Below are 12,412 nucleotides of genomic sequence, written 5' to 3'. Positions count from 1 at the left end.
GGAGCGTGACGTCACACGGGGGCGGAGGCGTGACATCACACGCCACCGGCCCTGTGGTCGCCGGTAATCAGACCCAGAGCGAACACGCTTCAGGGACTGATTACAAACGGGGTGCCGCGTGCAAGATCACGGGGGTCCCCAGCGGCGGGACTCCCGCGATCAGGCATCTTATCCCCTATCCTTTGGATAGGGGATAAGATGTCTAAGCAGCGGAGAACCCGTTTAAAAGAGAGAGAGAATTCCACAACTGCAGATCATGTATGTGATATGCATCTAATTTTACCAACTTTTCTTAATAAATGTGCATATGGAGAGAGCTATCACTTAGGTCAAAATGATCAGAGATTTACATGAATAAATTTGAAGCTATCCTGGAACTTTTCCCGCAAAACTATATATTTGGTCTCCTCCTGCTCTATAACGTGCAGCCTGCAGATTTTCACCATGATGGGTTTCCCTCTGTCAAGTAGTTCATGTATATGAAAGTGCCCACACAGTAAATGTTCGCTTAATTATATATGCCATATATTTTTGTTTTATTGCCGGTGCCTTTTTTTGCTAAAAAAAAAAAAAAAAAAAAAAAAGAGTAGTCAAGATCGTCAGAGGCGTGACTGAATCTCCCCTGTGATCTCACACTTGCTGCCTCTTTGGTGTATACGGCCTGCCTGCTATCTGCCAGTTATGTCCTGTGAATAGGGATTTTGGCACATGCCTGGCGAGTCAGACAGATTAGGAATTGTACTTGCCATACGTGTGCTGCAATGCCCATGTGCGGGACTTCAACACACAGACGAGCCCTGTGTGTCAGAGAGATAGTGGGTGTAACATGACAAGGGAGAGGTGTTGTGGCCCTGGGGCACAGCAGACCCCTAACCAGTGCTGTGGAGTCGGAGTCGAGGAGTTGAATGACATTTTGGGTACCTGGAGTTGGAGTCAACAAACAATGCACCGACTCCTACTAAATTTAGATTGGAATAAAAAAAAAAGCAAATTTAAATGTCCCAATTCACAAAAAGGTATAATTGATGACTTCTCTACTGTAAGAATAAAGACCAATGCATGCAGTGCCTCACGTAACCGCAAAACAAAGATGTTAAGTGACCGTGGAGAAGCATGCTTTTCATGTGCTTCACTATATGGCACGCAAGGCACAATTAGGAGCGGCAATACTTCTATATTCCATAGTGTTGTGTTCTGCTGTTACAGGGAACCCATGGGTAACCTAGCCTCTCACTGATAATGAATTATCCCTGATAAGGGATATGTTTTTTGCAGGACTAGACACTTGTATAAGTGAAGGGAATGGAGGGTTAATAGTTCGACTGAAGCTGTAAACCATTGGAAAACTGCTGCCATTCAGCTAAGGCTATAAAAACTTGTAAACTCCAATTGTTAGCTTAAGCTTTAAACATGACAATGGGATTCTACTAGGGAAATCATGTTTTATAATAAATGCCCCTTACTGGATCCTCCCACTGCCCTATCTTCAGCAGCAGATCAGCACACAAAAAGGAGAAGGCAGCAGCTTCTGCCCAACTACCCCTCTCTGCTAGAAGAGCTTAGAAGAACTTGGTGGAACAGCTTCTTGGATTCAACTGTAAGTGTTTATAAATACATTTGCATATTAATACAGAGGAGTCGGGGAGTCTGAGTCGGAAGTACAAAGAACTGCGGAGTCGGAACATTTATCTACAGACTCCATAGCCCTGCCCCTAACCACGCCCCTTTGGCACTCTGGGCCCCCATAAAAGTGGTTTTGTTTTGTTTTTTTTTGAGTAAAATAAGGGCACAAGTGGCTTATATAAAAAAAAAAAGTATGCAATGTATCATTAGCCTAATGTCTTTGACTGTGCTGCTGGTCTCTTGTGCATAAACTAATCTGACAGATCCATTTAAGTGTATATGTACAAAATAAAGCTTTCTAGACTGAAATATTATTGGAATATGAATATTAGGGAAAAATACATTTCTTGGACACAACAGAACCTTGACATGTAAGAAGAGAATTAGATGGTAAAATAAGCCATTCTGTTCTATGCTTGGAGCTATGACAAGATACCGCTGATCTGTGCGGTCCAGATGATGGATACTTTGACAGGCAGTGAAAATGTGATACCATCTTTACTTCACTTATTGCACAGACTCCTCTGCTGTGAGATGCTTTCCTTGATTTACCCAGCATGTCATATTACAGGAGAAAGCCAGGCTAAGCAGTACTGAGAAATGAAGTATAATTATGTGGAAGAGGATTAATGCCGCTTAGCCTTTGTAGTTTGGCGGTGTGAAATATTTTATGACTAAGCGGCGCTTTAGGTTTGTTGAGTTTCCATGGAAATAAGAACTAGTCTGTGTGATGGATAATGTCTGACGTGTGGATAATTTTCTCATTATACAGATAACGAACTCACAATTCCTTGTGTACAACAGGCCATGACAGCCCTTTACCCTAAAGCTAGAAGTGTAAAAGTTCATGAGTGGATTGTACACTAGAATTGGGTATTTGGACTGAACCTTATTGTTGGAAAGAGTTGGATTATGCCCAGAAGCCAAGTGGCCAATGCAATTAAACATATAACTGTGTAGTATTTTTCATTGAGGTCTCTTAGGACAGAGAACTAATAAAAAGGCAGACTGGCTTCTGGAGATTTGTACTGGTTTCTATAATCTACAGAATGGTCCAGGTTTATCAAACAATGTGAGAGTAAAAGTGGAGTGATTTTCCCACAGTAACCAATCACAGTTCAGCTTTCACTTTACCAAAACACGTTAGCTGAGCTGTGATTGGTTGTTGTGGGAAAATAACTCCAGTTTTTCCTCTCTCACAGTTTGATAAATCTGGGCCAATGTGTCCATCCCTGGTAAAGTTTTTTTTAGTTAGGAATTAGAAGACATACCGGCTTATGATCATAAACTGAAGGGGATACATTTATTCAGTATTAAAAAGGGATTTATACACCTTCAACAGCTGTCAGCTAAAGGTTTGTTTGGTTGATCACTGTCTAAGTATTAGGGATTTTTTTTTAGGGCCGATACCGATATTCTGTGACCTTTCAGGCCGATAGCCGATAACCTATACTGGAATAGCGGTATAAGTTATCGGCTATTCCCCCCCACCGGCCCCGCTGAAGCCGCTGCAGATTAATGATTTAAAGTGGGCGCTTTAATTCAATGAACTGCAGTGGCTTCTGCCCGCTTCTCTCCCCCTGCCTGTCCTGGGGTCCTCCCTAGTCCAACCACCACCGCAGTCCCATTGCCTCCCCCATCCCCGGTTTTATAATTACCTGTTCCCGGGGTTCCGCGCTACTTCTGGCTCCGCCGGCGTCCTGAGCTGTCACTGTGCGCACTGGCGTTGAGGAAGTCACTCGTCATTGTGCAGCGCACAGCAATAGCGAAGGACGTCGCAGGAGCCAGAAGTAGCGCGGACCCCGGGAACAGGTAATTATAAAACCGGGGATGGGGGAGACAATGGGGCGGCAGCGGTCTCGGAGCGGGGGTCGGGGCATTATCGGCAAGCTAATTTCCGATACCGATAATGTCCAAAATCGTGAATATCGCCCAAACAGATAATCGGCCGATCCCTACCAAGTATGAATGTTCCACACAGCCGAACATTCATGTCTTCTCATTAGAGAGGGGAGGGGTAAGCTACTGCAGAACAACTCTGGCAGAAGTTTGTCTCTCTCTGAGCACAAAAGAGCCAGGCAGTTAAACTGGAGTCGGGTTCATCTGAATTTTCACTAAAGTATATAGGGACCTTTACACCAAGTTCCCTTGAACTTTTAAATTGATTTTAAAAATTAGATATACATGAGACATTAGGGTTATTGTTACACTCTGGACCTGTCCTTGGTACGTACTCTTAACGGGAAACTGTCAGGCTGTTCACCCGCACTAAAACCAATACACTGGTTATAGTTGCGGCTGAACAGGAGTACAAAGAGCTATTACTTATTTAAATGAATACACCCATTTTGAATCTATGGCCTTTAGTGCTATAATGCTAAATCTTTTTAGTGCGCGATAGAGGTTCCAGCCTTCAGCACTTGAGGGGCTTGGGAATGCCTCTTTGACTCTTTGAAAAAGATAATAAAGTATTTTTTACATTATGGATGCAAAGACAGATATATGAAAGGTACCATGTGTCTCCCGGGGGGGGGGAGGAGGATAATGTAGAATTTTTCTTTTTGTGTGTGTGTGTTTTTAAATATTTTTGTTAAATAGACACCTGCTGTCCTTTACCAACATCAGTTGTGTATTATGATTCCTTGTGAGTGGGGATTTTGTTTTTTAAAGTTAATAAAACTATTTCATTCTATGCATCCAGTTATTTTAGTTTGACAGTTAATGTTTCCATGTAAGATTTGTCTTTCAGTGTTCAGTATATGTGAAATCTATTTGTACTTTACAGGAATATGAGCATCAGTCCAGTCCTGAAGCTAAGTTTGTTAAAGAACTGGACCAGTGTGAAATGATCCTCCAGGCTCTTGAGTATGAAAAGCTTGAAAAGAGACCAGGAGAACTTCAGGACTTCTATGATTCAACTGCAGGTATGGAATATATAGGCCGTGACTTCAGCTCTTGTTAAATCTCTAAATTGAAGATGTTTACCTCGAGTCTGTTTTTTTTTTTTTTTTTTTTTAAACTTTTTTTCTCCTTTAAACATGTTTAGCTGCTTGGCTTAAATAGGTTGTCACATCAGCAACACTTCACAGTGGTACTTTGGTTTATGACCATGTTTCCCCAATCCAGAGCAAGTGTCTTAACTGCTGGGACCCTCCCCAATCTCCTGCATGGCGCTCCGGCTCTGCTCATGCACAGTACTTAGGAAAAAAAAGGTTGTCCTCATGAGCCAACCTCTTAAGGACGGAGGTCGTACCCGTACGCCCCTGTTTCAGAGTCATTAAGGACTGAGGGCGTGCAGGTATGCCCATGGGAATTTCGATTCCCCCATTCTGCCCACCCACAGCAGTCTGGGTAGAACGGGGTGGCCTCTAAACTGTAGCCCTCCAGATGTTGCATAACTACAACTCCCAGAATGCCCAGACAGCTGTTTGGGCATGCTGGATTAGTAGTTTTGCATCAGCTGGAGGGCTACAGTTTTGGAGATCACTGTGCAGTGATTTCTAAACTTTGGCCCTCTAAATCTTGCAAAACTACAACTCCCTTCATGCACAAACGGCTGTCTCGCCATGCTGGTAGTTGTAGTTGCGTACCTCCAGCTGTTGCATAACTACATCTCCCAGCATGCCCTTCAGCGATCAGTACATGCTGGGAGTTGTAGTTTTGTAACAGCTGGAGGCACACTGGTTGGAAAATACTGTGTTAGGTAACAGAACCTAACTGAAGGTTTTCCAACCAGTGTACCTCCAGCTGTTGCAAAAGCACAACTCCCAGCATGCACGGTCTGTCAGTGCATGCTGGGAGTTGTAGTTTTGAAACAGCTGGAGGTTTGCCCCCTCCCCCCCAATGTTAATGTACAGGGTACAGTCACGCGGGCGGGTTTACAGTGAGTTTCCTGCTTCAAGTTTGAGCTGCAGCAAATTTTCCTGCGCATCTCAAACTCCTAGTGGGAAACGTACCGTAAACCCCCGCCCGTGTGAATGTACCCTAGAAACACTACACTACACTTCACTAACACATAATAAAGGGTAAAACATAACATATACACCCCCTTACATGGCGCCCCCCCCCCCCCCCCCCCCAAATAAAAATAAAAAACATATCGTACGGCAGTGTTTCCAAAACGGAGCCTCCAGCTGTTGCAAAACAATGACTCCCAGCATGCTGGAAGTTTAGCAACAGCTGGAGGCACTCTGTTAGGGGTATTCTACGCCAGTGATTCACAATGTCCACTCCTATGCAATCCCTAATTTAGTCCTCATGCGCATGGCGCTCACTTCGGAACCCTGTCGTATTTCAAGGAAACAGTTTAGGGCCACATATGGGGTATTTCCATACTCTGAAGCAATTGAGTTACAAATTTTGAGGGGCTTTTTCTCCTTTTACCCCTTATGAAAAGGAAAAGTTGGGGGCTACACCAGCCTGTTAGGGTAAAAAAAAAAAACACAAACATGCTGGTGTTGCCCCATACTTTTTATTTTCACAAGAGGTAAAAGAAAAAAAGACCCCCAAAATTTGTAATGCAATTTCTCCTGAGTACGGAAATACCCCATATGTGGGTGTAAAATGCTCTGTGAAGCACAACAAGGCTCAGGAGTGAGAGCGCACTATGTACATTTGAGGCCTAAATTGGTGATTTGCACAGGGGTGGCAAATTTTACTGCGGTTCTGACATGAACACAAAAAAATAAATACCCACATGTGACCCCATTTTGGAAATGACACCCCTCACCGAAAGTAACAAGAGGTAGTGAGCCTTAACACCCCACAGGTTTATTAAAGTTGGATTGGAAAATTAAGAAAAACATATTTTTTTTTAGCTAAAATGCTGGTGATACCCTAAATTTTTCTTTTTCACAAGGGAAAATAGGAAAAAGCCCCCCAAAATGTGTAACCCCATTTCTTCTAAGTAAGAACATACCCCATATGTGGATCTAAAGTGCTCTGCGGGCAAACTACACAAGAGACGGAGCGCCATTGGGCTTTCGGAGAGAAAATGTGTCTGGAATTGAAGACCACGTGTGTTTACAAAGCCCCCATAGTGCCAGAACAATGGACCCAACCCCCCCCACACACACACACACACACACACACACACACACGTGAGCCCAATTGCGCTCCTTCTCTTCTGAGCATTGTAGTGCGGCCACAGAGCACTTGACGTCCACACATGGGGTATTTCCATACTCAGACTATATGGTGTTACAAATTTTGGGGGGCATTTTCTCCTATTACCCCTTGTAAAAATGTGAAATGTGGGGGGGAAAAAAACAGCATTTTAGTGAAAATTTTTTTTTTTTCATTTGCACATCCGACGAAAAGTAGTCAAACACCTGTTGGGTGTTAAGGCTCACTTTACCCCTTGTTACGTTCCTTGAGGGGTGTAGTTTCCAAAATACTAAACCATGTTGTTTTTTTTTTTTTTTTTTTTTGTTGCTGTTCTGGCACCATAAGGGCTTCCTAAATGTGACATGCCCCCAAAAACCATTTCAGCAAAATTCACACTCCAAAATCCCATTGTCGCTCGCTTCCTTCTGAGCCCTCTAGTGCACCCACAGAGCACTTGACATACACATATGAGGTATTTCCTTACTCAAGAGAAATGGGGTTACAAATTTTGGGGGGGATTACTCTCCTTTTACCTCTAGTAAAAATTAAAAAAATGCCTCTACAAGAACATGCGAGTGTAAAAAAAAAAATGAAGATTTTGAATTTTCTTCTTCACTTTGCTGCTATTCCTGTGAAACACCTAAAGGGTTAACAAACTTACTGAATGTCATTTTGAATACTTTGAGGGGTGCAGTTTTCATAATGGGGTCCTTTTTATGGGGTATTTCTAACAAAGACCCTCAAATCCATTTCAAACTTAACTGGTCCCTGAAAAATTCAGATTTTGACATTTTCGTGAAAAATTTGAAAATTGCTGCTGAACTTTGAAGCCCTCTGTCTTCCAAAAGTAAAAAAATATGTCAACTTTATGATGCAAACATAAAGTAGATATATTGTATATGTGAATCAATATATAATTTATTTGGAATGTCCATTTACCTTTACAAGCAGAGAGTTTCAAAGTTAGAAAAATGCTTAATGTTCAAAACTTTGACATTTTGGGATTTTTCACAAAGAAAGGATGCAAGTTACGACGAAAATTTACCACTAAAATAAAGTAGAATATGTCACCAAAAACTCTCGGAATCAGAATACACGGTAAAAGCATCCCAGGCTCAGTCCTTAAGGTGAAAAAGGGCTCAGTCCTTAAGGGGTTAAGGACCACGGGTTTTTGTTTTTTTACTTTCATTTTTTCCTTCTCACCTTCTAAAAATCATAACGCTTTCAATTTTGCACCTGCAGACTCATATGAGGGCTTATTTTTTGCGCCACCAATTGTACTTTGTAGTGACATCAATCATTTCACCATGAAATTTATGGCGAACCCAGAATAAAAGATTTGTTGGGCAAAATTGGAAAAAACGCTATTTTGTAAGTTTTGGGGGCTTCCAATTCTACGCAGTGCACTTTTTGGTAAAAATGATATCATATATTTACTCTGTAGGTCCATACGGTTACAATGATACCCAATTTATATAGGTTTTCTTTATTTTACTACTTAAAAAAAATAACTACATGCACCAAAATTAGTATGTTTAACCCTGCACTTTTGTTTTTTGCTCCTTGCCTTTAAAAAATCAGCCATATTGCCCAAAAATCTACGGTGAAACGGAAAAAAAAAAATCATTGTGAGACAAAATTGTGGAAAAAAAACGCCATTTTGTAAATTTTGGGGGCTTCTGTTTCTACGTAGTACATTTTTCGGTAAAAATGATACCTTATCTTTATTCTGTAGGTCCATACGGTTAAAATGATACCCTACTTATATAGGTTTGATTTTGTTGTACTTCTGGAAAAAATCATAACTTCATGCAGGAAAATTAATACGTTTAAAATTGTCACCTTCTGACCCCTATAACTTTTTTATTTTTTCGTGTATCGGGCGGTATGAGGGCTAATTTTTTGCGCCGTGATCTGAAGTTTTTAACGGTACCATTTTTGCATTGATAGGACTTTTTTATTTTTATTCATTTTTTCATGATATCAAAAGTGACCAAAAATGCACTATTCTGGACTTTGGAATTTTTTTTGCGCGTACGCCATTGATCGTGCGATTTAATTAACAATATATTTTTATAATTCGGACATTTCCGCACGCGGCTATACCATATATTTTTTTTATTTTTATTTACATTGTGGGGTTTTTTTATGGGAAAAGGGGGGTGATTCAAACTTTTAATAGGGGAGGGGTTAAATGATCTTTATTCACTTTTTTTTTTTTTTCACTTTTTTTTTGCAGTGTTATAGCTCCCATAGGGACCTATAACACTGCACACACTGATCTTTTACATTGATCACTGGTTTCCCATAGGAAACCAGTGATCGATGATTCTGCCATTTTACTGCTCATGCCTGGATCTCAGGCACTGAGCAGTCATTCGACTATCGGACAGCGAGGAGGCAGGTAAGGACCCTCAGGCTGTCCTGTAAGCTGTTCGGGATGCCGCGATTTCGCCGCGGCTATCCCGAACAGCCCACTGAGCTAACCGGCACTTTTTACTTTCACTTTTAGCCGCCTGCTCAGCTTTGAGCGTGCGGCTAAAGGGTTAATAGCGCGCGGCACCGCGATCAGTGCCGCCCTATTAACGGTGGGTCCCGGCTTCACTATGATGCCGGGGTCACCGTGGGGCCCGCGTTATATCACGGGAGCGGGACCAAGGACGTACTCATACGTCCTTGGTCCTTAAGGGGTTAAAATTGTCCTAATTGACCCCTATAACTTTTTTTCTTTTTCTGTATACGGGGTGGTATGAGGGCTCATTTTTTGCGATGTGATCGATACCATGATTGTTTTGATTGCACTTTCTGATCACTTTTTATAAAATATTTTAGGGTATACAAAGTGACCAAAAATACACAATTTTGATTTTTTTTTACATGTACGCCATTGACCGTGCGGTTTAATTAACCTTATATTTTTATAGTTCGGAGCATTTATGCACGCTGCGATACCACATATGTTTTTGTTTTTATTATGTTTATATATTTTTTATATGGAATTTGGGAAAAGGGGTGTGATTAAAACTTTTAATAAAGGTGTTCTTAAACTTTTTTTTTTACACTTAGTCCCCTTAGGGGACTTTTAAGAGGAATCATTAGATTTCTCATACAGATCAATGTGGTTCCATAGAACCACATTGATCTGTGTTCTCTGGGCTCGATTGATAAAGCCCGGTCCTGCCAGGCTTTATCATTGTCGGAGCTGCAGCTATCACAGGACGTGAGGTAAGCCCTCCGGCTACCTCAGCAGTGAATTGCTGTGGGGGGGGGCGATCCACCCAACTGGACCACCAGCTATGACACGGCGATCTAAAGGGTTAATAGCCGGCCACGGCGCCGCATGTCAACTATTAACACCGCTATAAGAATAAGCAGGGGGGCAGCTGGTATGACGCAGGCTCGAGTCGGGAGCCCGCGCCATACCTGCTTAATGGTGCATGGACGTGTATATACGTCCATGGTCGTTATGGGGTTAAAGCTACCCTTCCACTGATATAAACACATTTCATTATTGTTTTATTTTTAACTCCACTTTAACAGTTTTCAGAGTTTGTCATCTTGTTGAGCAATGTATACTAATATAAAGTTAGCAATGTCCTAATATCTACTAACCTAAGAATAAATGCTCTTCCATACTTACCGGCACTCGACCCACCGCAATGCAGTGAACTGTAGTATGGTTCAATTTAAGTGTGTGGTGCTGGCTGCGTTTCCCTGCTCAGCTGATAACCAACTGTTTGGGGCGCTTAATCAGTATTGCAGCCCCCTTTATTCTCAGGATCAATTGAGGTGACTTTATGAGATGGAAATAACCCTTATTGATCTCTTTTCTTATTTATTGAGAGATTATATATATATATATATATATATATATATATATACTGTGAGACAGGGACAGGAGCGTTGGCTATCTATGTATTTCCACAAGGTACCTTTTGTATGTAAATACCAGGTTTCTGGAAGTGCATTTCTCACCCAGGGAAAGCTAGAAAATCTAGAAATGGGGCTAAATCCCTGATGAAACTTGGCTTGCTAGTAACTTTAAAGCACCAAAAAAGGGGGAGGAGATATGCTCATAGATGTATAGGGTCCTGTGGTAAATACTCTAAATATGAAACCAAAAGAAAAAAACCACTTGAGAACGGACCATGTATAAACTAAAATGAGTTTTATTGAGAATAATATCAAGACATATAATGATTACACACACAGCGTGGACAAACAAAAAGTGGGAACCAGGGAGCAGGGGGAGATAAAAAGAAAGTAACAATAGTATATATAGTGTCCAAGTGTGCTGAACAATTTAAAGTGGCAGCAACGTGCCATGAGTAAATAGGACCAATATCTTAAAAACGCACACAAAACGGATCACAGAGAAAACTAGATATAATAGTGGCATAAAACAGTAAGACTCCCTCCGCTCCCCAGTTACCCACCAGACCTCCAACGCGTTTCACCCAACGGGGCTTTATCCAGGAGCTTTATCCATCACTCCTGGATAAAGCCCCGTTGGGTGATATTGGTCCTATTTACTCATGGCACGTTGCTGGCACTTTAAATTGTTCAGCACACTTGGACACTATATATACTATTGTTACTTTCTTTTTATCTCCCCCTGCTCCCTGGTTCCCACTTTTTGTTTGTCCACGCTGTGTGTGTAATCATTATATGTCTTGATATTATTCTCAATAAAACTCATTTTAGTTTATACATGGTCCGTTCTCAAGTGGTTTCTTTTTCTTTTGGTTTCATTGCTAGTAACTTTGGCAAGTCGTGTTATCGGGCCGGAATTTTTATGGGATGAAAGACAGGTTTGCTAGTAAGGCCTTTCATCCCCTTTCTGGGCCACTACAGATTTTCAGACAAGCCCAGATCAGCTCACCACTGGGCTTTAAAACTAGGTGAAAGTTGGCAAGATAGACTTTGAGGAACCTGCACCATCTATATGATTTTGAACTTGGAGGTTTGCAGCCTCAAAAAGTCTAGTGAGAAACAGCTGCCCTCTATACACATTGCACCGCACTGAGGCATCTCACCTCTTGATGAAAGTCTTGTTCGTATTACTTCATCGTCCACATTTTAATGAATAAAAGAAGAATTAGTTCAAACCAAGAGTTGCTGCTTTCTTCTTCTTTGGATATGAAACTATGACTTGCTATGAGCGTAGCACCACCAAACAGGACCCATATTTCATGTATTAGGCTCTATGAACACAATCCATATCTGTGTAGGTTGGGAGTGATAGTGCCAACTGCTCTTTTCTCCTTATTTACATGTGTTTTTCTTTTTGTGTTTTAGGAAAGTTTAAACATCCAGAAATTGTTCAGATGGTTTCTGCAATTTATGAAGAAAGGGACTCCAACATAGCATCACAAGGAAGTAGCTCTCAGCTGTAAAGTATTTTATTTCATGCTAAAAATAAACTATTTATGGTTCTTTTATACCAGATTTATCTGTTGATTTATTTATTTGTTTTGTGTTTTTGGTTCATTGTAGGTTTTGAGTGTGAGGAACTTGATCTATTCAGCCGAGAAAAGTGGAAAGTGTATTTACTGCTTACAAATACAATGAGAAGCTTGATCTTGCTATGTTTAGTATCTGGCTTGTGCTTTCCATGTGCTTCAATAATTTGTAACCTTTTCCACTGAAGCCAGACTATTCTAAATTTACTGAAAGGGACTAT

The 12,412-nt window shown here is 41.2% G+C and overlaps 1 protein-coding gene across 2 annotated transcripts in view; it reads left to right on the top strand.

Annotated features, from left to right (window-relative positions):
- HDDC2 (HD domain containing 2) overlaps nucleotides 1–12,192 on the top strand; it is a 41,433-nt gene extending 29,241 nt beyond the window's left edge. For both annotated transcript variants that reach the window (XM_056566473.1, XM_056566474.1), the window contains 2 exons: nucleotides 4,409–4,547; nucleotides 12,028–12,192. In XM_056566473.1, coding sequence (XP_056422448.1) covers nucleotides 4,409–4,547; nucleotides 12,028–12,125 — 237 coding nt within the window. In that variant the 3' untranslated portion in view covers nucleotides 12,126–12,192. The remainder of the gene's footprint in view (nucleotides 1–4,408; nucleotides 4,548–12,027) is intronic.
- Nucleotides 12,193–12,412: the final 220 nt, after the last annotated feature.

Source organism: Hyla sarda, chromosome 3, assembly GCF_029499605.1.
Source record: "Hyla sarda isolate aHylSar1 chromosome 3, aHylSar1.hap1, whole genome shotgun sequence".
NCBI classification, from domain to species: Eukaryota; Metazoa; Chordata; class Amphibia; order Anura; family Hylidae; genus Hyla; species Hyla sarda.
The sequence above is the reverse complement of the archived record's forward strand: the minus strand, read 5'-3'. Positions and strand labels throughout refer to the sequence as shown.